This window comes from Mastomys coucha, unplaced genomic scaffold (assembly GCF_008632895.1).
Source record: "Mastomys coucha isolate ucsf_1 unplaced genomic scaffold, UCSF_Mcou_1 pScaffold21, whole genome shotgun sequence".
Lineage (NCBI taxonomy): Eukaryota > Metazoa > Chordata > Mammalia > Rodentia > Muridae > Mastomys > Mastomys coucha.
In genome coordinates, this window is record NW_022196904.1 from 184,536,075 (window position 1) to 184,564,035 (window position 27,961).

Sequence of the window (27,961 nt, forward strand, 5' to 3'; positions counted from 1 at the left end):
AAAAAAAAAAAAAAAAAAAAAAAAAAAGATCTGAACACTAGCTACTAAATGCCTATTTTCCCAAATACTGAATTTCATTTTGTGTCCCAGAGGGCTTCATATTAACTTTGGTTAGCTTAGGAAAACTGCTCTTGTAACCACATTTTACATCCCACAACTCCTTGAATCACCATGAAAAGTGTTTGTGATACTGTATTGCAGGTATTATAATCCATGCATTTTCATTCAGGTGCAATTTAGTTATATTGGTTAAACTGTTTCACAATGCTTTCTGGTACTGAAAATGTCTGAAGATAGGGATAGTATAAACTTTACCCTCTGCAGAGTTGATCATAAACTACATCACTGGAAATGGGAACTATTAATTTTTTCTACTCTTACAGAATATTAATTTTATTAAGATGAAACTTTAAAATTAAAAAATTCAGACAATTATAGCTGGACGTGCAATTATAAGAACCAACAGGGATGCTGTGTACCCTTCATGTAGTTTCCCCCATTAGTAATATCTTACAACACTTAACTGGGATGGGGGCTGGGAAGTCTAGGTAAAGAGGGAGTCTAGAGAGAAAACACTAAAGATCTCTGAAAACAGCAAATGGAAAAAGGTATATCTACTATTGTAGAAGCTTCCTAAAAACATATATATCTACATATATAATTAACTTATAATAAGAAGTACCCTATAACACTGGGTAGAAGGAAGTGCCTCTCACGGATGCTAGGAATGGTTACATCTCTTTGAGTTGTTGGTTCAATAGACTAAAAACATTAGGAGCTGTTGTCATTGCCTTGCTTACCCTACAAAACTTGATGGTAAGACCCTATTACTGAAAACAACATGTTTGAGTCATAGAACTTGGAGAAATTAGACTGGTAGCAACTTGGAAGTGTCATACCTACTGGCTAGCTTTCTTAGTGCTAGAAGATGCTATGCATGCTACGAGAGGAGGAAAGGCATCAGCAGTCACACCCAGATGTGAGCCTGAGAGCTACAGTACTGTCTTACCTGCCAATACATCTATTATGGGAATGCATTTAAAGCCCCTGTCTCATGAACTCATGCGTGGCATCATAGACAGGGTCAACCATGGCTGGGTTGGTCATGTGTACTAAAGGAGAACCTATTGCTGTTTTTCTGTTAAATGGATGTAGAAATAAGTTCCGTCTACATTTGTGTCTTTATTCCCTTGGAATAATACATCTCGCAGCCCTCATCAGAGAAGCTAAGTTTTGTAGTAGATGATGGCAGTTGGCACTGAAACCCACAAGTGGTTGAGGAATCAGACGCTGGAGAGTCTCAGCCCTCAGTGGTGCACTCCAGCACATCCCCTCCTGGGCCGTAGGGATCGTTGCACAAGAGGGGTCAGGAAGAATTTAAGAGCCAGATGCAGAGGATGACTAGAGTGGAGCAGTGTTTTCTGGGCATGTATGAGCTCGCATGGATAAGGGCAGCCACCTACACCCCTACCATTGATGGAGCAGCTAGCCACTAAGTCTCAGCCCTAGCTACTGAGAGGAAGAGAGTCAGTTTTCTACAGGATGTGGCCTGGGAGAGGGCACCCTTACTCCAATAGATGGCTCTAAACACATGCAAACACTGGCATCATGAAGTACATTCCATGGGCTTTGAAAAATAAAATGAAATTGGGAGGAAATGATGGAGGTGAAGGAGTGATAGGGAAGGGACTGGAAAGGAGAGAATGGCGTGGACTTGGTGGGAGAACATTAGATGCATGTATGATGTTCTCAGTTAAGACACTTAAAGCTGGGTTGCAGTACCCGCTCAGTAGCAGGGTTGACACTGACCCCCTTGGGTTTTTTTTTCCTTTTGCTCATGCTCACTTAATGCATATATTGAATCCTAACTCTGTCCTGAGCATACATCAACTCTGCTCTGTTCTCCACTTCAACAGTGTTGCCATTTGAGGAATTTTATGTAAATGAATCATACACCAGGTAACCACTGCAATTAGCTCTTCTTTTGAAGTGTTCTGTACTCTTTGATATTATACACAGACCACAGAAAGTGCATTTCAGTGGTAAAGGCAGCAGCGTTCTTGACACGGGGAATTCTAATTCTAAGTCAGCATTGTCAAGAATCGACAGACAATTGCTTCCTGATGGTTAGCCACTGCCTGTAAGAAGCCAGTGAGCACAAGCTGAAACACAGTGAGTCTTCTTGTTTCTGAGATGGTGATAGGTTGTTCCTAGTGTTTACACAGTCATGTGCCCAGTTAAGTGTTTTCCTCAGTATCCGTAACAATCAAGATCAGTGAGTCAGTTGTTTGTCTAACTTCTGAGGCAGGCATTCTCCTTGACTTCTGTGGAGATGAAGTGCCGTCTGCCTGAGTGATAGAGTTAGTCTCACAACTGTCACAATTCTGACATTCTCCTGGGAAGTTACTGGAGCATTTGAAAAACCTAGTCCTGTGTCTTTCATACACCAGGAAATTATACTTAATAAGGAATGGAAAGATTCTTGAATGGGGCAAACGTTTGGTCTGGCATAAAGCCTGTGTTAGGGAGACCCACCCACGCACCTCACCAGCAGTGTGCGGGAGACCCACCCACGCACCTCACCAGCAGTGTACAGTGCTTTACTCTAGGGTGGGTTTTTTTTTTTCTAGCCAATTTTACTTTATTTTTTAAAGCTTTATTTATTTATTTTATGTATGTGAGTACACTGCCACTGTCTTCAGACACACCAGAAGAGGGCATCGGATTCCATTACAGATGGTTGTGAGCCACCATGTGGTTGCTGGAAATTGAACTCAGAACTTCTGGAAGAGGAGTCCGTGCTCCTAACCGCTGAGCCATCTCTCCAGCCCCTCTGGAGTGTTTTGATCATTGCTTCCTATAAAAACTCAGTTTGACCAAGAAAAAAAGGACAACAATAACAAGAGGAAGAAGAAGAAGCTGAAGAGGAAGGGTAGGCCAATCTGTTATCCTCTAAGCTGCTAAATATTGGTCAGTTTGGAAGGTCCCACAGACGACACAGGACAGATGGCATCCTTCCCCATGGTTGGTCCTGTACCACACAGAGGTATAGGTGATGTCCCTGCTCTCTACTCTGCCTGGAGGAGGAGGCTTAGCTGATTCCTCTTCCTGATATGAAAACCTGTCAATTCCCTTGCTCTTGGCCTCCAGATGCAGTGTAAGACAGTTTCCCTGGGGAGACAATAGAGCAGATTAAGATGCATATATATAGGCTTAAAATCAAAATAGGGGAGATGTCTCAACTACATGACACTGGCTTTTTTTTTTTTTTTTGCCTGAATTTTACCAGAGTCTTAGTCAAATTATAAAACTTTGTTTTTTCCTCCTCAAATCCAAATGAGCTGACCTTAGAGTATATTTTAAGTTAAATTACTTTTATTTTTAAATATTTATTTTTGTTTTTAATTATGTACATTTGTGGGGAGGGTGGTTGTAGGTGTGTTGTGTGTGGGTGTGTATGCGCATGTATGGGCCAGGGCTTGTGTTTTGTGGGGCTTTGGATCCCCTGTAGCTTTCTTTAGAGGTATTTGTGAGGTGTTTGATCTGGGTACTGGGAACCAGACCTGAGTCCTCTGTAAGAGCAGTACCTGTTCTTAATCACTGAGCTATTTCTCTAGTCCCTTAAGTTAATTTAAAATAAGTAATGTCATTTTTTTAATTCAGTATTTAGTCATGAATTTTCATTAACTCTGAAAATAGTAATTTCTAACTTAGCATTATAATCTAAGATAAGTTTTATCTTTGTGGTTGTTAAGAAATGTTTTCCTACATAAAATACTTTTCTACTAATTTTGAGAAGCTGCCTTCTGAAGTTTTGTAAGTGCTGGGAGTCATTCCCAGGCCAGGTGTACTGGGGCCGTTCTCACTAACCACTGGGCTCCATCAGGCAACTTTGCTTCATGATGCTACTTTCTAACCTCTTCTTCCTTTTTTACATTTTACTTTTAATTTCTTTATGTATATGGGTGTTTTGCTTGCATGTATATGCCACATCTGTGCCTGGTGCAGAGGCCAGAGGAGGGTGTTGGATCCTCTGGGACTGAAGTAACAGACAGTTGTTAGCCTCCATGTGGGTTCTAAGAGTTGAACCCAGCTTCTCTAGAAGAGCAGCCAGTGTTCTTAACTACTGAACCATCTCTCCAGTCCCTGAAGCTGCTTTTAAAAGAAAGTTTGTTTCTAAGAGTTTAAAAGTTCTACTTGGCTCCTGTAAAGTGAATTTACCAAGATGTTTAGTAAGTGTCCTCCTGTCTGTGTGTTTACTCTGTAGAGAGAAAGACTTGAGACATGAGTTCAGACACCAGCCAAGCTGTGATCACCACCCCTCCTCCTCCCAGCATGCCTCACAAAGAGAGGTATTTTGACCGAATCAATGAAAGTGATCCGGAATACCTTCGAGAGAGGAACATGTCTCCTGATCTCCGACAGGACTTCAATATGATGGAGCAGAGGAAGCGAGTCACTCAGATCCTGCAGAGCCCTGTGAGTTGAAGTAACTCCACGCCTTCCTTCCTCTTTGCAGCCCTTGATATGACGTCATGAGCTAGTTGAAGCTCTTTGGTGAGGAAGAGCTGGAAAGACAGAGAACTTGTGCTTAAAGAGTGAGTGGACTCACGCATAAATGCATGTGCGGAATTAACAGTGGCATGCAGGCATTTCAATAAAGTGCATTCTCTTTGTGTGTTTTCTGGGTGTAATTTAAAGAAAGACAGATGGTTCTACCGAGAGTTTGAGGATACCCAATTCAGACATTATCTGAGCAGAGAGGCAATTACACTCAAGTCATGCGAACAGGCTAGGTATATTCATGTGCATAGTTTTCTGTCCCTTTGGGTACTCCACATACTGCTGGAGCCATGAGTCCCCCCATGTGTGCTCTTTGTTGGAGTTTTAGTGCCTGGGAGCTCTGACTTCACCTTCAATATTCATAAGAGTATAAAAATACTTCAGGATGTTGAGAACTCTGTAGTTTAGTAGCCTATTGTTAAGTCAACTCATGCAGGCACATATATATGAATGCACTCCATATTAACTAGGCTAAAAGTGGATTATAAATTTAGCTTAAGCTGAAAAATTTGTCAACACGGTAGTTGACTTAAATCATATTAAAGTAATTTGTTAAATTTCTTCCAGTGGTTTAGTGTAGTGCTTCTCAACCTTCCTTAATGCTGTGACCCTTCAATACAGTTCTTTATGTTGTGCTGACCCCCAACCATAAAATTAACTTTGTTGCTACTTCATAACTATACTTTTGCTACTGTTATGAATCATAATGTAAATATTTGTGTTTTCCGGTAATCTTAGGCTACCCCTATGAACCCAAAGAGATCACAACCTACAGATTGAGAACCACTGCTTCAGTGGGATGTCACAGGTCATATAAAGTGATGGGAAGTGAGAGAATCACTGGACTTGAGAAGCAAAATGGATTTATAAGTTCATGCATAATGAAGCTCAAAGGACTCCTAAGGCAGAGTTAGCATACTTAGGCACATGGTATCTAGCTTAGGATTATATTAGGTTTCTAGTTTAGCTGCTAAAATAAGCACAGGCCATCCAGGCTGCCTAATGTAGCCTGGTAAATCATTTTGTTATGTGCCCTTGTGAATTTAATCACAGGAGTTGAGTCCAAAGCCAAAGGGGAATTCCATTCCAAGTAATTTTCCCTTACCAGTGGCCTTGATGAAAGCATTGAAAGACATATTACAAAGCAGGGCAAGCTTAGAAGGTTTGTCCAGGTGTAGTGCCAGTTTAAAAGAAGCCTTGCACATAGAGCAGAGATGAGCCAGAGAAAGATGACAGAGTTCATGCACTGTGCCTGGCTAGACTCAAGCCTAAAGAGCCCATGGTTATGAGCTAACTTACCACTCAAGTGACTATTGTAACCTACTCTGCAAAGTAATTGAAAGAATGAGATCAAGACCACATTTTGTTCAGAATTGTAAAATATTGACTTTTTTTTAAGGATAAATGCCCCAGAGGACCAGTCAGTAAAAATGGAAAAAGTACTAACTACATTTATATGCCAGATTTTTCTGTTTTCTAGTATTCTTCCATTAAAGACATCATAGCTTTGAGAATATTTTATTTTTATTATATATATTTTTTTTTCCTTTTGAGACATGTTTCTCTGTATAGCCCTGGCTGTCCTGAAACTCATTATGTAGACTAGGGTGACCCTTGAAGTCACAGAGATCCACCTGCCCCTTCCCCTTAAGTGCCAGATTAAAGGTATGCACCACCACTACTGGGCATATATTTCCATTTTTAACAAATTAAAAGAATTAATTTTATGTCCTAGAGAACCTAAATAAGGGGAGAGAACAGACATTTGTCTGCTCAAAAGAATAATCAGTTTTTATTCAGAAAAGAATAAAGAGACTAAAATTTAAAAATAGGTAAATAAATAAAAGTAGAATTTTTCCCCTTAGAGCTTTGCCTAATAAATTTTAAATTTTGTTCATGAAAATTTGGAAAAACATTTGTAAAGTTTATATTCCGCCATGACTTGTGACAGCAGTTTTCACCTTTCCTTTAAAGTAGTGGTTCTCAGCCTATGGTTGCGACCTCTTTGGGTGTCACATATCAGATATCCTGTATATAAATATTAACATTATGATTTATAACAGTAGCAAAATTACAGTCATGAAGCAGCAAAAATAATTTTATGACTGGGAGTCACCAAGATGTGAGGAACTGTAGTAAAGGAAGGCCCCAACAGGAAGGTTGAGACCCCTGCTTTGAAGGCTCAGAGACTTTCCACATTGTGGCCACTAATGGGTCCTCTTGCCAGACAGCCAATCGTCACAAACAGCTCACACAGCTCCCATTCTTGTTGCCTGTTTCTGAAAGGCAGGGATAGGAAGCAGTTTAACTGAATGGTCAGGGCTGAGCTTCTGCATTCCTAGGAACTGGCAGCTCAGACTCCAACCCAGGCTGCTGTCATCTGAGGGTTTGACCTGGGCCAAATGAGTCACTTGTGTAGCTACTTGCACAAGTCCATAGTTAACTGTCACATAGACCTTCTGTGAGGCTGCTCAAGAATAGTGCGTGTTCTTATGCCCCCACCTCCCAAGTGCTGGTACTAACCTTGTTCCTTTAAGGACAGTTTTGCAGTGTTTTTGCTTCTATAATTCCCTTAAATTCTTTGTTGATCACCTACGAATATTGAAGTCTACTTTATTAGCTAATCAATAAAAGCTTAAAGTAAAGCCATTACTAATTTATGTTTATAAATAACAAATTTTTAAAATTTAAAATCATGTCACTTGAGAAAAAAGCAAATCAGAGAAACTAGTAAAAGCAAAATACACTCTTTTTTTTTTTAAAGATTTATTTATTTATTTATTTATTATATGTAAGTATACTGTAGCTGTCTTCAGACACCCCAGAAGAGGGCATCAGATTTCATTACGGATGGCGGTGAGCCACCATGTGGTTGCTGGGATTTGAACTCAGGACCTTTGGAAGAGCAGTCAGTGCTCTTACCTGCTGAGCCATCTCTCCAGCCCCCAAAATACACTCTTAATTAAACTCATATTGTGCACCAGGTACCTGTTACAAATGTATAGCAGTCTGTGATCCTCCAAACAATGCAAAGAAACATTGATATCCCTACTTTACACTTGAAATAATTGAAAATGGGAGATATTAAATAATTGGCTGAATGTTTTCAGCTTGGTTAAATGGTGGCTAGGAATTTTAACCCAGGTGTCATACTGTTACACTGTAATTACTGAAGCCTTCCAAACAGGGGAAAGGCTCCACTCCCAAGTCCTTTCTTGTTTACATCTTCACATTTGTTGCTTAAGTTAATGCAGCCCAACCCAGGGAGAATGTCTAGAGATAAGACACTATAGGAATATACCAATATATATTTGCATATGCAAATTTTCAAAAAATAGCGCTTTATTCTTTTCACCTGAAATGAAAGAACAAAGAATTTGTCTAAATGCTGTGGGTATAGAGAGAGAGAGAGAGAGAGAGAGAGAAAAGAATTTGTCTTGTTTTGACTTTCAAGAAACATATTTCTTTCTAGGAATTCCACAATTTTTTCATATTTGAAGTATAGGTAGTATACCTCAAACACCCAGCATAAATAGTATTTTAAAATAACAGGAAAATTCCTTGTGCCAAAGCTTATTTCTAACATAGAAGAAACTTAATGGTGTGCCTTTATGACAGTAACTTGTCAGAGTCACCACACTCTTTCTGGTCACTTAGGGAGATTAAGACACAACTATTCCTTGTAAACGTTGTTTGTATTCTAATCTTACCTCCGTGGAAAGTCAGTGCAGGAGGAAGACCATTCGGAAAAATGTTTGCTTTGACTTTTCCTCAGCAAGACCAATGACGACCTATTTCCAGGTTAATCCATTTCTTAAAGGAAGTGGTGTGCTCCGATCTTTCTGTAGGAGAAATCTAACCACATAATTGTAGGGTACCTTGGAAGCAAGTCGGTGACCCCCCCACACACACACACACTTTTCCCCTCTAGTAATTATTATAAAGTATACTATCCAGAAGTGGAGACTTAGAGAATCAGGGTTCCGGTGCCTAAGTCTCCTGAGGTAGGCATTACTGGTAAACCCGCCTGTGTGTTTCTTTATAGCATTAACTGAAATAATTCCAACAGGCAGCTTCTTTTCAAATTGTTCTTTTAGTGTATATGCGTTTGTGTGTGTAGGTGCCCTTGTATGTGTGAGTTCGTGTGCTTATGTACACAGAAGCCAAAGACAGCTGCAGACAGTGCTCACTCCCCACTTGGTTTTGGCAGGTAGATTGTGTGGGGGCAGAGGGGTGACCTAGAACTGGCCAAGTAGGCTAATCTGGCTAGCCAGCTACTCCCCCTGTCTCCACTTCCTTGCACTAGGATTACAAGCATGTGCCATCACACCTGTTTTTGTTGTTTTAATATTTTATTAGTTCTCTGAGAATTGCACACATACCCACAAAAAATACCTTTATTATAATTATCTCACAAACCTCAGCCTAACTCCTTCTATCCCTTCTTGATTTTATACCTTCTCCATATATGTGTGTGTATCCATATGTAATATAATCTGTATGATATATATATATATATATATATATACATACATACATACACATCAAGTCCAACCTATGCTGACCGTATACACATCAGTGTAGAGCCCATCCACTGGAGTACAGTCAATCTACCAAGGACCACACTCCAAAGAAAAGAGCCCCATCCCTCCCCTAGGAGCCATCAGTGGTCAGCTGCTCCTTAGCTAGTGATGGAGTCTTGTAGGCTGCTGTCCCCTCGATGCTAGGACGTTTACAGGGTTGATCTTGTGCAGGCGCCCACACTGCTGTGTGTCCAGAAGACACTCCTGTACCCCAGTTCTCTCCAACCTCTGGCTCTTAGCAGTCTTCCCCACCCCTCTTCCCTGATGTCCTCTGAGTCTTAGGGAAAGAGTGTGATAAAGATGTCCCACGTATGGCTCAGCACTGGACAGACATTTATTTTCTGTACCTTGACCAGTTGTGAGTTTCTGTATTAACTGCTATCTACTACACATAGAAATTTCTCTGATAAGGACTGAAAACTCCATTAATCTATAGGTAGAGAGATACATATTTATAGCACAGTTTGATATTATATTCATGTAGCAAATAATAGTGGTACCTGGGACCCAGGACTTCCCTGGCCATGGAATCCTGGTCGGATTTACAGTACTAGGCATGCGTTTCCTTCTGTGGAGCAGCCTTACATACAAAGTGAAAGCATTGGGCCACCCTCCTAACGATTCAGGCTACTAGAGCTCCCATGTCGTGCATGCACTATAAGTTATGGGATTGAACTCAGGTCTTAATACTTAACATGGCAGACACTTTACAAACCAAGCTGTCTCTCTAACCTCTTTATTTATATGTATATTTTATGAAACTCAGTTTTATAGTCTTATTCAACAATAAAAGTAAAAGGATGTAGGATTCAGATAAGCTCAACTCCTTCAGCATTTTTTACCTAAGCATTATATGCTATATTACTTTAGACTTGTGTTTGATAAGGGAGCTGTTTAAACTGTCAACTTTGGAGACAAATTAAGTTTTCAAGTAGGATTTTAGCAACATTAAATTATTTCTTTAAAATATATAACATGTAATGAAGTTGAAATCTTATTTTTCTTAAAGGCTTGAAATCTGATTTTTTTAAAGGCGTTAGGGTATTTTTTATGATTTATCTTAGTGGAGGAAAGACAGATTTTATGCAATTATTACACAGGAGAAATCAATCCTCCTCCATTTCAGTAACAGACTGGCAAGACTGTTTTCTAAGCAATAACCCAGTTAATAAATTTTGCTCAAGTCAATTCTTTACTTTCTGCTTAAGAAAATGGAGCATTAGTATTATGGCAACTGAGATAGACTAGACATAGGTCATCTAGAAAATGAAAGGCACACTGTCTTAGTCATGAGCTCTCCTGGTGTGGCAGCATCAGAAGGATAGGTTAGCAGTACAGCTGTAAGACGGGCACACTGGACAGATGGAAGGACATCTAGTGTTCAGACTGGATAGACAAGAAAAGAATGCTGAAATGCCCCCGCTAGGCTGTTTAGGAGGGGACTCCACAAAGAAGACTCCAAAGGCAAGTATCAGATAAAGGGAGGAATTCCTTAGAAAGGGGAGCGTGGGAGCCAGCACTTCCTTCCATCTGACAAAGTAGAATGAGCAAGAAGACAGAAATGTACATTGTGATAAGAGAATGCTGAAGGTTAGACCTGGGGGTTAGGGTATGTGGGCAGGCAGATAAAACCAGGAGAATTACCAGGCAGTCCATTGTGCACTTCATGAAGTCCTAAAGAGCCAACATTTGTTCATTACTTCTATTTAAATCTTTTCTTTAAAGTACAACATAATGCACTGGTGTGCAATGCTTGTTTTCTATGGGTGTTCAAGACTTACCTCATCCATCATTTAGTAGGAAACTCACTTAGCTTGCACTTCAGTTTCCTCATTGGTAAACAAGGAAACTGCATTACACATCTGCTGTGAAAAGACAAGGATGCAAGAGAGGTGTGGGACACAGTGCTAGCACACAAATTGATAAATTAAGGCACAGGATGTTTTTGTATCAATACCTTGAAGATTACAGTAGTAATTTCTTGGACTATACTCTGGTCTTTGAAAGCCTTAAACACTCTGTCATCCTGATAGCATTCTGGCTTGACTGCGCTGTTTCTAGACTGTCAGCAATCTCCAGTCCCTCCTTTGTTCTGCTCGTGTGTAAGGAGGAAGTCACGGTTTGTGGGTTTATCTGTTGTTACTGGAGACTTAAGTTGCTCTCCCCCTCTAGAAGCCAAGGTGTGGTGTGAGCTTGCTGCCTGCTTACAAGCCGGCGTCTCGTGTTTTGATGTACCTTGCTGCATGAGGGCAGACATTTGGCCTAGTAGATCACCATAATCCTCTATTAACCTTGTTTGCTTTATCCCTTGCCAACCAAAGATTCCAGGGCCAGGGCTCACTCAGTATTTCTGGTCCCAGCATGCCTGTACATCCCAGGTCTGATAAAGTTAGGAAAAGATCCTCTGCCCAAATGAAAATGCTACCTTCAGATTTTTATTCCCCTTAGTTATTAGCTGTGCAAGTTTGAGCAAGTCATTGTCATATTTTAGGAATCTTTCATGTGTTCATGTCAATCAACTACAAAGAATTACTTTATTGACATTTTATTGTTATAAGAAAATGACTCATCTTAAACAAAGTGCTTTTAATATTTTATTGATTGGTTTATCAGTTTCCATATTAGAAACCAATGTATTATTGGTTATAACTGTAATGTTACATATTATCTATAAATTTTATATATTATATATAATTAATATATATTATATATAAACATGCAATAATTATATTATTTATTATCTATTAGAATCTAGCTCTGTTACCCTGGATGGCTTGCCTGGAATTTCATACATATACCCCATGCTGTTCTCAAGTTCATCATCCCCCTGCCTCAGCCTTTTAAATACTGGGATTATAGGTGTATATCACCATGCCTGGTTCTTTTAATATTTGAGAGTTGAAAACATTTACTGACAATTTTCTAAAATGAACTGAACAGTTTGTTTCCTAGTAATTGCTATACTTGCTTCTGTTTTATGGCATAAGTAGTTATCTGAATAACCTTCCAAAAACATATGAAACAAAAATTAACATATGAATATGTGTAACAAAATATTAAATCCTTAGCTTTAAAAGAATTATCATCTTTTAATGTTTTGTCAACTGTATGAACCATAGGGGTATGGTTATTTACATTAAAAATAGCTTTCTTCCATCCAGAGACTGCTCCACTTGGGGATCCATCCCATCTGCAGCCATCAAACCCAGACACTATTGCTGATGCCAAGAAGTGCTTGCTGACAAGAGCCTGATATAGTTGTCTCCTGAGAGGCTCTGCTAGAGCCTGACCAATACAGAGGGAGATGCTCGGAGCCAACCATCAGACTGAGCACAGGGACCCCAATGGAGGAGTTGGGGGAAGGATTGTAGGAGCTGGAGGGGTTTGCAACCTCATGGGATGAACAACAGTATTAACCAACCAAACCCTCCACCCCCAGAGCTCTCAGGGACTAAACCACCAACCAAAGAGTACACATGGAGGGACCTGTGGCTCTAGCCACATACATAGCAGAGGGTAGCCTTGTTGGGCATCAATGGGAGGAGAGGCCCTTGGTCCTGTGAAGTCTCGATGCCCCAGAGTAGGGGAATGCCAGGGCCTGGAAGCAGGAGTGGTGGGTGGGTAGGGGAGCACCCTCCTAGAAGCAGGGAGAGGAGGAGGGGGTGGTGCGGAGGGAAAACCAGGAAAGGGGATAACATTTGAAACGTAAATAAATAAATTATCCAATAAAAAAGCTAGCTTTCTTTGTGACCTATAGAAGCTGTTTAGACTAGAAAAGGACAGTCACCCTTGATGTCAGAGAGCGTGGACACCCTCCCATGACACTAGATAAGCCAAAGCTTTAGTGTGGTGCTTGCTATATTGTGGGTTATATAGAAGTGAGAACATATTTACCAACAAAAAGAACCTGTGTCTCTGTCCTTACCCGTGAGATTTATTACCTGTGTGACTTTGAATAACCTTGTGAAGATATATCATCTCATTTAGCAGAAATTTCTGATCACTTTAACAAATGCTTATAACTCTCTTAAGCAGCAAGTTGCTCTTTAATCTTGAAGCCATTAAATCAGTACACTGAGCAGGTTTTCCTGATTCATGTGTGTTCCCTGGGACATTAGATAAACTTTAACCTATTTCTAGCAAATATATACAACTTTATGGTATACACTTAATTAATACCTTAGCCTCATTCCTGGTTCTTACTTGCCTCCTTGGGTTTATTTTTCACATTAGCTTGACTTTCCTTGCCTATGTTTATAGTATTTTATTTTTGTTAGAAAGTATCTTCAAACCTTCTTGGGAGACACTGAATAACAGATTATGTTCCCCGCCCAGAGCTGATCTGTAAGTGATGTATATTATAGGTAGTATTAATTTTTAAATTGAATCAAAATATTAGTTATAGCTACTTCAAACTGAGCATTTAAAATGGTTTTGTTTTAAAGGGAAGATATGGTGTTATAAGAAGAGATTGACCGGTTACCATGTGTCCAAATTTTTTTTCAATAATTACATAAAATTCAGTGAGGATACCTGGAGATTGTTTTCTTTTCAGACTTTAGTGTGTTAAATAAAATGCTGTGCCTGTCTGCTGTAAATACTATATCTTGATTTCTTTGAGATTAAGAACACCTAATGTTTTTTCTCCCTTAAGAGCTTCTTGTTACCTATTATGTTTCATAGTTTGTTGTAAGTAGCATAGTAAAAGCACCCAGAAGAGGTTTGGGAAAGTGTTTTATGGGCAAGCTTATAGCCTCGCGATCCATGGGAGATGTCTGTGCTCATGTGGTGGTTTTGTGTATTGCAGGCCTTTCGGGAAGACCTAGAGTGCCTGATTCAAGAACAGATGAAGAAAGGCCGCAACCCAGCCGGCTTACTAGCTTTACAGCAGATTGCAGACTACATCACGACCAACTCCTTCCCGGGCTTCTCTTCACCTCCCCTGAGTATGGCAATTGTGATTCTTTATTTCCTCTACTGAAGAACACTGCACCTCCTGAGCTACTTGTTCTTGTTCAGCTATAGATCACACAGCTAGGTCTGGTGGCACAGCCTGCAGTACCAACTGCTCAGCAGTGAAAGCAAAGGCCAGCCCGGAAAAATTAATAAAGGCCATCAAAAGTAAACAAGAGGTCTAGAGATGTTGTTCAGTGGCTGGTACTATTCACAGGGCCATCCCCAGTACCTTTTCAAAGCTAATAACATCTGATAGCATATCAGCCAGCCACTTAGACTTTGTGAGCCTTATTAAAGTATTACAAGGCATGGTCACTGTTCCAGATGAATGTATTTGAATTAACCCTGGAAGACCAGTGTAGTCATTTGTGCTTTCTTTTGGCTCACAGTTTCTGAGTGGTTTCAGTCCATCATGGCAGGAAAGGCAAACTGGCTCTGCCTGTGAGTTGAGGGCCTAGGACAGAGCAGCTCCTCATAGCACAGGAAGCAGACAGAGTGGGCCTGTCCTTGATGGCCTACGTCTCAGCAGCTACCCCACTTCCTAAGGTTGTAGAGCTTTCACAATAGGGCACAAACTGAGACCAAGCTTTCAACATATATTCTTTTAGTGAACATTTCAGAATCAAGCCATAACAATAACTGTAGAAGAAAACATTTAAACGCCATTCACAAGAAATCGTCTGCTTCCCTTTTCCTATGGCTTCATGCTGAGAGTTGGAGTTGATTATTGTGTGAAGGAGACTGAAGGAAAGCTTGATGAAAGAGAGGACCAGGCAGGCAGATTTAGAAGGGTATTCTAGTGAGAGCATCGTGTAAAGAACCAGGTGTTTTATTCATTGCATAGCTCATTGCTAAGAGCAGTGATGTATGTCTCTAAGACCCATGGGCTGGAAGCTCTAGTGTTCGGCTGTAACCGTGTTCAGAATCTTTGCAAAGGCCACACAGGGCTAGCACAGGGCTAGCACGCATTGCCTCATGGAAGACTCAGGAGATAAAGGGCTTTCTTTCTTTTATTTGTCCCGTCTGTCTTTCTTTTGGTGATATTTCTAAGTCAGATTTTATTGAATGCAAGTCTTTTCCAAACTCTTGAGACTCAACAGTAGGAGAGTGCAAGGTGGAGCATTTGTAGAACTCCAAGTCCACCATTGCCTTGGGCCTGAGGGTCCTGGGATAGCAATCTAGGGAAAGGAAGTGGGTCGGACTGAAAAGACTCGTGGTTGTTAGACCCTAGAAGCTGCCAGCATAGAAAGTGAAAACCCGAGTGAAGAGCGGATTAGTGGCTGATGATCTGAGTGAGTGCCAGGAAAGGAAACTGAGTCAGATCATTGAAAGAATCTCAGGGAGAGGTACATGCCTGTTAGCTGTGTGGTTGTGGGTATCTGAGGGACACCACAGAGAACCCTAGGGAGCTTAGTGGCAGGCCTGGCGTGCTGGGGACGGCACGGAGTCACCTGGACTCCAGGTGGCAGGCCTGGCGTGCTGGGGACGGCACGGAGTCACCTAGATTCCAGGTGGCAGGCCTGGCGTGCTGGGGACAGCACAGAGTCACCTGGACTCCAGAGAAGCAGCCAGCCAGCAGAGACAGAAATTCGGAGCTTGAGCTGTTTGTCAGCACTCTGTTACTAAGCGTTTAGTAACAGCATTTGTACTAAGCACTGTTTTAGAGACAAGGACTACACAGGCAAGATTCTCTTTCCCTTGGAGTTAGGAAATACACTAAATAAAGCAGGTGATCAGACATTAGAGCATTGCCATGCAAAGAATCACAGTATGGTAATGTGCTGGGAGTGTCTGGGCAATACATACATGAAGTCATCAAAGATGACCTCTCTGAGGAGAACCATTGTCAACTCATGCTTGAAAAGCAGGGTGTATATGTCTTAAGATGGAGAGAAAATATGCAAGTCCAGGAACCTGGTAAACGTACCAAGTTAGAAAAAAGTAGAGATGGGATTGGGCTCTTCAAGGAGTAGAAATAACGATAACGGCCTGCTTGCTCTCTGAGGAGACAAATAGAACAGAGTGAGATGTGAGGACAGGCAGGGCACATGGTATTCAAATGTGATGTCATCATGGCCTGGTTTGGAAGTTGTCGTCTTGTTCCTACCTTTGTGGAAAGACATTTTTAAATTGCAGTGATATTTAAAGCCACACTAGATTTTTTTGTGCAAGAGTGGACTTGAAGATTTCACAGAATTAATAAGAAACCTAGGAGAACCAGAGTTTAGGATCTAGTGTGGATTGGAAAATGAGAGAAACCTGTGCCATGTTTGCTTTGAGTTGCTGAGGTGCAGCAGCCCTTGAAAATGCAGTTGAGTGCCTAGGAGAGTGCCATGACAGGCAGGTGAAGAGAAGTGCTACCCAGCCACTGCACCACATGGGGGAAGAACTCGCACACTCCCTGCTGAGAACCCTAGGTCCCACAGCAGGAACAAGCATGGAAGCAGGAAAGCTATGTCCCTATCCCAGTAGTGACTCAAGTCAGGAAGTATAGATCGACCCGATATGAAAAAGAGAAGTTATGTAGGAAGTAGAAAGAAAGAATAAAGAATAAATAATGGTGACTATAAAATTTATTAGAAATTAAAGTATTTTAGCTGGGTATGGTGGCTCATTCCTTTATTCTAGCACTTGGGAGGCAGAAGCAGGTGAATCTTTGAGTTTGAGGGTACCCTGGTCTACAGAGTGAGTTCCAGGATGGCCAGAGCTACCCAGAGATACTCTTGTCTTGGAAAAAATTGTTTTTAAGTATTTTGTTTGGCCTATACATGATTGAAACTGTTTCTCTGGAGTAGTTTGCAATATTTCAAATTTTGATGATCTCAAACTTTCTTGGTTTTTGTTGTTGTTGTTTTGTTTTTTTATTTTTTGGTTTTTCCGAGACGGGGTTTCTCTGTGTAGCCCTGGCTGTTCTGGAACTCACTCTGTAGACCAGGCTGGCCTCAAACGCAGAAATCCACCTGCCTCTGCCTCCCAAGTGCTGGGATTATAGGCGTGTGCCACCACCACCTGGCGATCTCAAATTTTCAACATACCATTTATTTTATTTTGGAGACAGGATCTCATGTAGTTCAAGCTGGCCGTGAACTCATTATGTAGTCAAAGATGACCTTGAATTTATGATCTTACTTTTTCCCTCCCAAGTGCACAGATTACAGGAATGTACCACCATACACACCCAATTGGGTTTCTCTTTAAAAGGTTTTATAATTTAAGCATTGCTACAGACAGGAACAAGAAGTGGAAGAGATTTACTACAGGATCTACAAGTGAGTAAAGGCATAGACCCAAGTTTGGGAAGTAAGGGGCCATGTGAAAAAAGGTGAGACATGCTAAGTTACCACTGGTGACCAGGAGATGTTAAAATGTAAAGACTGGAGCACACTTTTAATCCCAGCATTCAGGAGACAGAATTAGGCAGATCGCTATAAGTTCTAGCCTTGCCTGGTCTTCATAGAAAGTTCAGGCCAGCCAGAGCTATATAGTAAGACTCTGTCTCAAAAGAAATGGATGGTACATAGGTAGGTAGGTAGGTAGGTAGGTAGGTAGGTAGGTAGGTAGGTAGGTAGGTAGATTTTAAAAATAAAATTTTAAAAACTAATGAGTAAAGATTGCTAAGAAAGATTGAGCATAAAGTTGTAATGTCAACATTACAGGAATAGAAAGAAGAGAGCAAAAAAAAATGAAAGTAGAATCATTGTGAACTTCAATTTTGTATGTTATTCTGTCATGAGCCTTTATAAACAGCAGGATGGGGGAGGAGGACCTGCTCAGAGAAGAAGGTGCTTTCACAGAATAGCACCAGGCAGTGTGTAAGATGTGCTCGTGAAGAGAAGCAAAGGAGGGAGGAGCATGACAGAAGCCTGAGTTCAGGGAAGGAACCAGGCTGGAGAAAGGAGGGAAAAGAGAACCTGTGGAGTAGGTGAGGGGGGAAGCACTCCGAGGTCACAGTGAGGGCGAGCAGAAGCTGCACACTTAGTCAGTAAGAGCTGGACTTGGTAGCTAGAAGGCAGAAGCCACACAGCTATTTGCATTTTTCCCATTTCAGATATTTTTTCATTTGACTATGTCAAAATAGATGTTATCTTTCAATTGATTTATTATTATTATTATTATTATTATTATCATTATTATTATTATTATTACAAGAAACAGCTGTGTTTCTTAGTGACATTTTTACCTTTGGGGTCATCTGACCATCTTTTCCAAGTGATGTAACTTATAGTCTCTCTCTTGCAGGTCCAAGGTGAACCACCTCTCACTAAGCCATTAGTGAAGACAGCAACCCTTATTTTTGCTCTCACTGCATTTCTCTGAAAGGAGGTTGAACTAATAAACCATAGTATGTGCTGATAAGTTTCAGGTGGTTGTTCACAAAGCTGGAATTCACCAGGACATGGGCTACTTGCCAGCATCTAATTGCTAGGTTAAAGGGTTATTTGAGTCAAATCTCTTGCATTTTTTTTCCGTTTAGGTCTTGGTATGGTCACACCTATTAATGACCTTCCTGGTGCAGATACATCCTCATATGTGAAAGGAGAGAAGCTTACCCGCTGCAAGCTCGCCAGCCTCTACAGACTTGCGGACTTGTTTGGGTGGGCACACCTGGCAAACACGTACATCTCGGTGAGTCCGTTACAGCTGCTTCCTTTTTCTGAAATTCTAGCTCGATGCCAACAGTGATCTCTCATCATTACTGGAAAGTCTAATTTTCACATTTAATGATAAATTAAACCTCATCTCCAAGGAAAAATCTAATTCCCCAGCTTTCCTCTTTCCTCTCTGTTGTCTGTGATGTTCCTTTGAAGACCAGCTGTAGAACTTCCCAGAAAGAAATCATGAGTGCTCACCCCTCCCCAGGATGCATAGCTGAGCAGCCTCAGTAGCATTGAAAAGTACTGGGGCAGGGAGAGCCGAGGACACAGTTCCCTCTGCTTGTAATCATTAAGAGCACTTTTCCTCATTTGTGTACAGACAAGCATAGGACGGTAGGAAGTGCAGATGAGAGAGTATGGGGTTCTTGTCTGTCTGAGGCGAATCCTAACTGGCAAGTAGGAGAAAGGCTACTGAAGGTGAGGGGGCACAAGGGAGAGAGAGAGGCTAGGGAAGGAAGAGAGAGAAAAAGAACAAAACCAACTTGGTGTGAGGAAATATCCCAATGCTTTATAAACTAATAAGCCCATAAGTAATAAAACACGTCTGTTCACTGTCCTCTGTCCTCCCTTTGCCACACTTGGAAGGATGACACTGTTTGGAATAAAAGCCATGAGACCCTGGGTGGGAGTGGCATGCACAGTGCTGCCATGGAGACCCTGTGTGGGAGTGGCATGCACAGTGCTGCCATGGAGACCCTGTGTGGGAGTGGCATGCACAGTGTTGCCATGGAGACCCTGGGTGGGAGTGGCATGCACAGTGCTGCCATGGAGACACTGGGTGGGAGTGGCATGCACAGTGCTGCCATGGAGACACTGGGTGGGAGTGGCATGCACAGTGTTGCCATGGAGACCCTGGGTGGGAGTGGCATGCACAGTGTTGCCATGGAGACACTGGATGAGAGTGGCATGCACAGTGCTGCCATGGAGACACTGGGTGGAGTGGTATGCACAGTGCTGCAGGTTTCCATAGTGACCATTCCTTAGTTTCCCCACTTCATCGACACCTTGATTCCCTCACAGATGGTCTTCTCCTCCAGACCCCTGTTCATTGGAAATAATCCTGCCATATTTATGCTGTACATACAGTACCTTGTTCTAAGCCCTTGGTCTTTCTTTCTTCCAGGTACGAATAAGTAAGGAGCAAGACCACATTATAATAATTCCCAGAGGCCTCTCTTTCTCCGAAGCTACAGCCTCCACTTTGGTATGGTTCTCATCCGTTTACTACTTTTTATGGGTACTCTTGTATTTAAGGAAAATTTTAGAGTTCAAGAAAAATAGGGTGACTAATGACAACATCAATAAATTGACTTGGAATTATCTGATTTTTTTTTTTCTTTTTTTGAGATGGGCCTCGCTGGGTAGTCCTAGCTGGCCTCAAACTCACAGAATCCTACCTGCCTCTGCCTGCCAACTGTGGGATTACAGGTGCATGCCACCACACCTGACTCTGCTTATATTTTAAAGAAAAACTTTTGACTGTTGTCCATCTTATAAAAATTTTTTTCCAAACAAGGTCAAAACATAGTCCAGAATTGAATGTGAACAGTCTAGTTGCTGTGAGGATAGTGTGCCCTGTGTCTTCTTTTCTACATGATTGCATGCCTAGTGGCTGCCATGGGCATGGAACACATATGGGATCCCAGGAGTCCTGGGTGCCACAGTGCCAGCAAGTGGCACATCTCCAACCAGTCACAGCAAATGCTAGCCCCGGTCCAAACCTCTCCTGAAGAGCTTGAGTTAGTCCCCTGGGATCTGTGTTTCTTTTTCTTTTTTGTTTTTAAAATTTGTTTTTTGATTTATATGAATACACTGCAGTGGTCTTCAGACACACACCAGGAGAGGGCATCAGACCCCATTGCAAGTGGTTGTGAGCCACCATGTGGTTGCTGGGAATGGAACTCAGGACCTCTGGAAGGGCAGCAGTTAGTGCTCTTAACTGCTGAGCCATCTCTCCAGCCCCCTGTGTTTCTTATTAAGTGTGAACTTTTTTTTTTTTACATAGTATTTGTTTTAGAAATAAAATATGGGAACAGAACTTCACCTTTTGTCTTACAAAGTATTTCTGGCTGTCTTTGTTCTGTGGGATGAGTTCAGTTGTTGCAACAGAGGACCAAAATATCCAAACACTATCTGGGCAGATTTGCTAGTCCCTGGCTTAGCTTGTAGGGTGCAGATGAAATTTGGTACGTATGTACCAACGAGATACATCTTTGCCATTTTTCCAGGTGAAAGTCAACATACTAGGAGAAGTGGCGGACCAGGGGAGCACTAACCTGGAAATTGACCACCCAGGATTCAGTCCCCACGCTGCCATCTATTCAACACGTCCTGACGTAAAGTGTGTGATACACATCCACACCCTTGCTACAGCAGCTGTAAGTCAGCCATGTGCCAACCAGATGCTTACACAAAGTCCTGTTCGTGCTTCCTAACATAGTGCTTCATGGTATACATTCTGCCACACCCTGCTAACCCCTCTGCATACACAGAAAGCAAAGGGTTCTTGGAATCAAAGGCTACCACGCTAGGGAACACCTGCAGAAATAAGTGTATATTAAAAAACTAAGCACTTTTTTTTTTCCCCCGAGACAGGGTTTCTCTGTGTAGCCTTAGCTGTCCTGGAACTGACTCTGTAGACCAGGCTGGCCTCGAACTCAGAAATCTGCCTGCCTCTGCCTCCCAAGTGCTAGGATTAAAGGCTTGCGCCACCACTGCCCAAAACTAAGCACTTTAATAATTGGGTCATTGAGAATTTGAGATTACACTGTTCCTAATATTTGATGTACATTTGAATTGTGTTGTATCCCTTTAACTCAACCCCACTGCGCTTCTTTCCAGGAAAAGTAGATAGAGTGGGAGGAGGTGGGCACACGGCAAGCCTCTGTGAGAGCGGTGCTTCCCGTGCTGCCTGAAGAGTCAGGCTCCAGTGATGGTGTACAAAACTAAATGTGCAATCTTGGGCCAACCAATAGGTGTCCTCCATGAAGTGTGGGATCCTTCCGATCTCCCAAGAGTCTCTCATCCTAGGAGATGTAGCCTATTATGACTACCAGGGGTCGCTTGATGAAGAGGAAGAAAGAATTGAACTTCAGAAAGTGCTGGGTCCAAGCTGTAAGGTGTGTAGTGGTCTGTATTATAGGGCTTTCTTTGTTGCTGCTGCTTTTGGCAAAGCCTCGTGAGCTGTGAGGTCACTTAAAGGCTCACATGGGCCTCTGTTCTAGGTGCTCGTACTCAGGAACCATGGTGTGGTGGCTCTTGGAGAGACCCTGGAGGAGGCCTTCCATTACATCTTCAATGTACAGATGGCCTGTGAGATTCAGGTAGGAGCCAGGCAGGCCCTCTTTTCTATTGCTCTATGTTGAACAGTAGTTGGGATTTGTTTATTTTCAAAGTCCTGTTGACCAATGACTTATTGTTTTATCTCTTAATAGAAATTCTACTCTATTTCATTGACAAAGCTTGTGAGCTCAGTTATCCCTGAAGTAAAAAAAGGAAAAGAAATGAAAATCCACACGCCCACAATCTAAGATTGAGGAACGTGATTTTGCCCACAGTCTTATTTCTTTTTCTCTCTAGTTATAGCACTGAGTGGGAGAAACGGGCCCCACAAATCAAGAGCTGGGTGTGTTGTGGAAAGAGCTAAGGCCAAGGCTGCAAGTTGTCTGAGCTCATGCAGTTAGCATTCCCACTCTGTTCTAGCACATTGGATACTTTCCTCAGAGATGCTGAGTGTGTGCAAAGGCTCTTAATATCCACCTTAGAATCAAGCAGATTCACATGAAGTAAATAACAATAATTTTATTTTGAGACCTGACACAAAGGAAGAGAAAGCCTGTTTCTAACTTGGGGAGACGGTCTCTCTATGTAGCCAGGGCTGGCCTCAGGCTTGCCGCCCTGCTGTGGCCATAGTTGGAGCCTCAGGAATGTGCCTCAGCTGTTTGTCTGCTGCCGTGTATTGACCAACTTCTCGTTTGCAGTCAAGGTCCTCTTCTAGTGGGGCTGTGAGACGCTTAACAAAGACAAAAGCATCTCCTCCTTAAATGTGAACATACCTCCACATTCCTTCTAAAAAACACCTTTCAACAAAATATTAATGAAATAGCCATGTGTTAGCAGCCTGGCGAGTCTCGTGCGCTGTCGCCAGATTGAACCTGCAACTTAGAAAGTGAGGTCTGCTACTGACCTTATATACTCCTTGTCTGTCTTCCACTGGTCACAGGTGCAGGCAGTGGCAGGGGCAGGGGGAGTAGACAAGCTGCTCCTACTGGATCTTCAGAAATATAAAGCTTTCACCCACGGTGTCGCAGTGTCTGGAGGAGGCGGTGTAAATATGGGTTCCCATCACAAGTGGAAGGTTGGCGAGATTGAGTTTGAAGGGCTGATGAGGACCCTGGACAACTTGGTAGGTAAAATTTGAACCTAGACTTTGAGTTCCATGTCTGTGGATTCATGAACAGTAAATCTCATCTCCCTTTAGTTTTAAAACTTATTTCTGACTTCCAGGACCCAAGTTGGAGCTTACAAAGGCTCAGAGATGTGACTGTCACAGCTTTAGGAAGTGAGCAATGAAATGCTCACTTGTCTCCCCATGAACACTCTGATTAATTATAGTCACTACATTAGATAGTATATTCTTTTTTTTTTATAAGTTCTTTATATGTATGGGTATTTTGCCTGCATGAATGACTGTGTGATGTGTGTGCTTGGTGCCTCTGGAAGCCAGAAGAGAACATTGGATTCCTTGGTGTTGGAGCCACAGTTGCAAGCTGCCATGTGGGTGCTGAGAACTGAACCCATGCCCTCTGGAAGAGCAGCCAGTGCTCTTAACTACTGAGCCATCTCTCTAGCCCCTACATGTGTTCTTGAATCAAATCCCCCTACATACTTGAAGGTTGTATTCTTGGACCAATTTCTTCCTATCTCTACCCTCTGGTCACTACCACCTTAATCATATCTGTGAATTCAGCTGTTTACACATGTAGGTATGTCCATATGGTGCTTGGTGTTTGATGCCTGACTTACTTCAGTTACCATAATGTCCTCCAAGTTCATCCAGGTTGACACTAATGCCAGAATTCCCTTCTTTTAGAAGCTGTATAGTATTCCATTATAGATATGCCACATTTTCCTTACATTTTCTTCTATAGTTTTCTGAGGTTTGTTGAAACATAATGCACAAAGCTCAAAAGTTTTTTAAGTCTGCACAACAGAAAAATCTATCTTTTTCCAAAGCTACCCACATTTTCTTTATCCATTCCTTTATTGATAAACACATAGGTTGATTCCCTATCTTATTGTGACTAATTCTGCAATAAAAATGGAGGTATGAGTATCTCTCAGCCTACTGATTTTACTTCCTTCAGATCAATATCCAGTAAGTAGTGAGAATACTAGATTATGTAGTAGTTTTATTTAATCTACTTTAATAGGATTGTAGGTGTATTAATTTATAATCCCACCAAACAATGCACAGGAGCATTTGTCTCTTTTCCCTGAGACTCATCTCTGGTCTGCCTGTTATTAGACACCCTAACAGATGTGGTTTCATTTGCATTTTTCATAGATCTGTGCATTTGAGTGTAGTCTTTTTTACAAAATACTCAAATCCTTTGCTTGTGTTTCTTTACTAGGTAGTTTTTGCTTTATTTTTTATTTAGCTTCTTAGATATAGGATATTGACCACTTAGACACATGGCATGGAAGATGCCATCTTGATTAGCTTACCACCTTCAGTGGAGGGGCAGGAGACAGGTTCTCTTTAGACCTAGGAAGGAAGACTCCCAACTCCGTTTTCCTAAAACCAATCTCATGTGTAGAAGTCGCCTCTGTCAGGGCAGCTGGCTAGAAGCTGGAGTACCGGCTGCAGCCACTTGCAATCATATCTTGAAATTGGCTTGATTTCAACTCCGGTGTTATATGGAGGCTATGTGCAGTTTATTTTCCCTTTTGTTTTTCAACAGGAGACTCTTTGAGTCACTTGCTTAATGATCTAGCACTAAGTGCTTGGTTGGTACAGGCGTGGTTGCTTCAGTGTGGCCTTTGCCTCCACAGGGCTACAGGACAGGCTATGCGTACAGGCACCCTCTAGTGCGAGAGAAGCCTAGGCACAAGAGTGACGTGGAGATCCCAGCAACTGTGACCGCATTCTCCTTTGAAGATGATAGTGCGCCACTCTCTCCCCTCAAGTACATGGCACAGCGACAGCAGCGTGAAAAAACAAGATGGCTGAATTCACCCAATACTTACATGAAAGTGAACGTGCCGGAGGAGTCTCGGAATGGGGAAACTAGTCCCAGGACCAAGATCACAGTACGCCTCCATTCTGCATAGCATTGCCTTCTCAAGTGTTTACCTGGTTACTCATGAGTAGAATGTCCCATGTCTGAGTTATTAGAAAAGTAGGAGATACTATAAACATAATGCTGCTGTTGCTTATCAGGTATTAATTTTAAGGCTCTGTTCTAAGCCCCATTCATGGATAATCTCACTTTCTTCTAATACAAAGTGGATACTTTTTTTCTCCCTTTTTGGTTTTTTTTTTTTTTTTTTTTTTTTTTTTTTTTTCCAAGATAGGGTTTCTCTGTGTAGCCCTGGCTGTCCTGGAACTCACTCTGTAGACCAGGCTGGCCTCGAACTCAGAAATCCACCTGCCTCTGCCTCCCAAGTGCTGGGATTAAAGGCACGCACCACCACTGCCCAGCTTTTTTCTCCCTTTTTAGATGAGAAAATCAAAATCAAAAGAGGCTGAGTGGTTTTTAGGGTAAAAATCATAGTTTGAATAACAACACTATCTTGAACCTTCTTGTTACTCACTACATTACACTGCTGCGTAGCTGATATAGCTCAGTACATTCAAACGAGAACACTTCCAACTCCAAATTGTGCCTTAGTATGTAAGTTAGTACAGGATATATAGTTATTTTTCGGTATGACCCTGTAGTTAGAGGTTGGGTTACTTTATCTGTTTTAAATTTTATAGTTCAGATTTGGTTTGGTTTTGGAGTACATACCACTAAACTTACTTAGGGTTGGGAGAAGTAAGAAGGTCTCACTGTGTAGTCCTGGCTGTCCTGGAACGTACAGAGACCTGCCCATCTTTGCCTTCTGAGTGCTTGTATAAAAGGCTTTTTCCCTAATGCCCAGCTCCACCAAACATTCCCTAGCTACTTAAAATTAGTTCAAACTATCATATAAATAAATAAATTCAATATGGAAACGCTTAGACATTTATTTTACCTGTCTATAAGGTTTCTTCAGAAAAAGATTCATAATTAAATTCATAAGTCTCCTAGAATTTATTTAATAATGCTGGTGAGCCACCCTGTAGCTCACCCTGTGGTCCATTAGACCACATGCTTCGGGCCTCGTCCTAATGGCAACCAAAACTAAAAGGCAGCAAGCACCTTAAAGACATTTCTCGACTTCTTATGACCTGTTGTGAGATTCAGTGCAGGAGACAACTCCATCCAAATGCCAGCCAATGCACAGCCATGCATATGTCTGGCTGAAGTAGTTTCCGCATCCTGCTTTCAGCTGTCAAGGACAGGGCTTTAGTTAGCAGTGTAATTAATTACTCATGTGCACTGTACTGCGCTTTGCTTCATCTTAAGTGGGTGTTTTTGTGAAGCTGCTCTAACTAGCTTGAGGTATAAGTTAACCACCAAGAAACTGCTGAGTAAATATGATTGGCAGTAATATGACCCCATGAGACTCAACACAGCTACTCAATGTCTAATATTTCTTTAATGCAAAGCTTCACTCTAGAAATGATTTTGTTCTTTATTCTTTAGTGGATGAAAGCAGAGGACCCCTCTAGAGTTAGCAGTGGAACACCTATCAAAATTGAAGATCCCAATCAGTTTGTTCCTCTAAATACAAACCCGACTGAGGTGCTAGAAAAGAGAAATAAGGTAAGCCACAGCTCTGTGGTCAGACGAGGTACTCCCTCCTTGAAGGGGACTTTTTGAGCTACTTCATTGGGTTCTATTAGCTAGCACCCTTCCAACCCTTATTTACCCCAATCCCTTCCAAGCCCCCAACACTAGGTAGGAGAGAAAGAAGGATAGAGGGGGAGGGGGCATAGACCTCTTTAGACTACTCTCTGCTGATTAGGGGCATTGAGGTCCTTGGAGCAAGTCCAGTCTCCTTCATCAGGATCTCTCCAGCCAGCAATTCAGCAGCAGCAGACTCAGCAGCAGAGCCCAGCAGCAGGGTGGAGGGTGCTGCAGCAGCCACCCCAGCCCACCTCAGGGCTCTCACATTTATGCCCTCTCAAGAGTCCCCAGAACTCTAAACTATGTGCAACTGGCAAAAGTCACACTCCTGCCAGAGCACGGGACAACCCTAGTCAGTGACTTCATACCCCATACCTGTCTTCCATACCCAACACCTGTCTTCCATACCCAACACCTGTCTTCCATACCCCACACCTGTCTTCCATACCCCACACCTGTCTTCCATACCCCACACCTGTCTTCCATACCCCGCACCTGTCTTCCATACCCCACACCTGTCTTCCATACCCCGCACCTGTCTTCCATACCCCGCACCTGTCTTCCATACCCCGCACCTGTCTTAAAGCAGAATTGCATTCACAACATAACTGGGTTTTTTAAGAAACCAAAATTCTCACTACAGTTCTTACCCTGCCCGGTAGTTACATCACCAGGGGTGGCATCTGGGCACAAGCTTAGAAATTTGCATACCTAAGAGTTAATTGCATTGATTTTAGCCTGACCTATGACCTCCAGCTCTGTGCTAGTCAGTAGTGAACAGACTCTGAGAAGAAAATCCTCAACACCTTTGTGGTTTAAAGTCCTTGTGTCTGTGAGAAGTACAATTCTCTCACAGGTAAGACAGTAGGACACTGACTGGCAACGGGGTGGAGATTAGTACTAGCCAATGTTCAGATGGTGAAAAAGGCTTCGTGGAGATGAAAATTACAGGGACTCTTACTCAAGAGTGTAAGACAACAGCTTTTAGGAAAAGAGAAGGCAGAGGTGATGTCCATGGTCACCCCAAGAACTTGTTATTTCCATTCAGATTCGGGAACAGAATCGCTATGACCTGAAGACAGCAGGGCCACAGTCTCAGCTGCTGGCGGGGATCGTTGTGGACAAGCCCCCTTCTGTAAGTCGGAAGTGCTGCCTCTCAGGGCTCCACCCTCCACAGAAATGCTTTGCTTTTTAATTTTCTTCTTTT

The 27,961-nt window shown here is 42.0% G+C and overlaps 1 protein-coding gene across 7 annotated transcripts in view; it reads left to right on the forward strand.

Moving 5' to 3' along the window:
- Positions 1-27,961, forward strand: part of Add3 (adducin 3) — a 114,978-nt gene that overhangs the window by 80,236 nt on the left and 6,781 nt on the right. For 6 of the 7 annotated variants that reach the window (XM_031390649.1, XM_031390655.1, XM_031390652.1 and 3 more), the window contains exons 2-12: positions 4,268-4,479; positions 13,954-14,092; positions 18,577-18,728; positions 19,881-19,961; positions 20,986-21,135; positions 21,733-21,876; positions 21,982-22,080; positions 22,980-23,162; positions 24,812-25,069; positions 26,551-26,670; positions 27,803-27,889. In XM_031390649.1, the coding sequence (XP_031246509.1) occupies positions 4,285-4,479; positions 13,954-14,092; positions 18,577-18,728; positions 19,881-19,961; positions 20,986-21,135; positions 21,733-21,876; positions 21,982-22,080; positions 22,980-23,162; positions 24,812-25,069; positions 26,551-26,670; positions 27,803-27,889 (1,608 nt within the window). In that variant the 5' untranslated portion in view covers positions 4,268-4,284. Of the gene's footprint in view, positions 1-2,798; positions 2,933-4,267; positions 4,480-13,953; positions 14,093-18,576; positions 18,729-19,880; positions 19,962-20,985; positions 21,136-21,732; positions 21,877-21,981; positions 22,081-22,979; positions 23,163-24,811; positions 25,070-26,550; positions 26,671-27,802; positions 27,890-27,961 lie in introns of those variants that run through there. The other variant, XM_031390653.1, reaches the window with a different exon arrangement.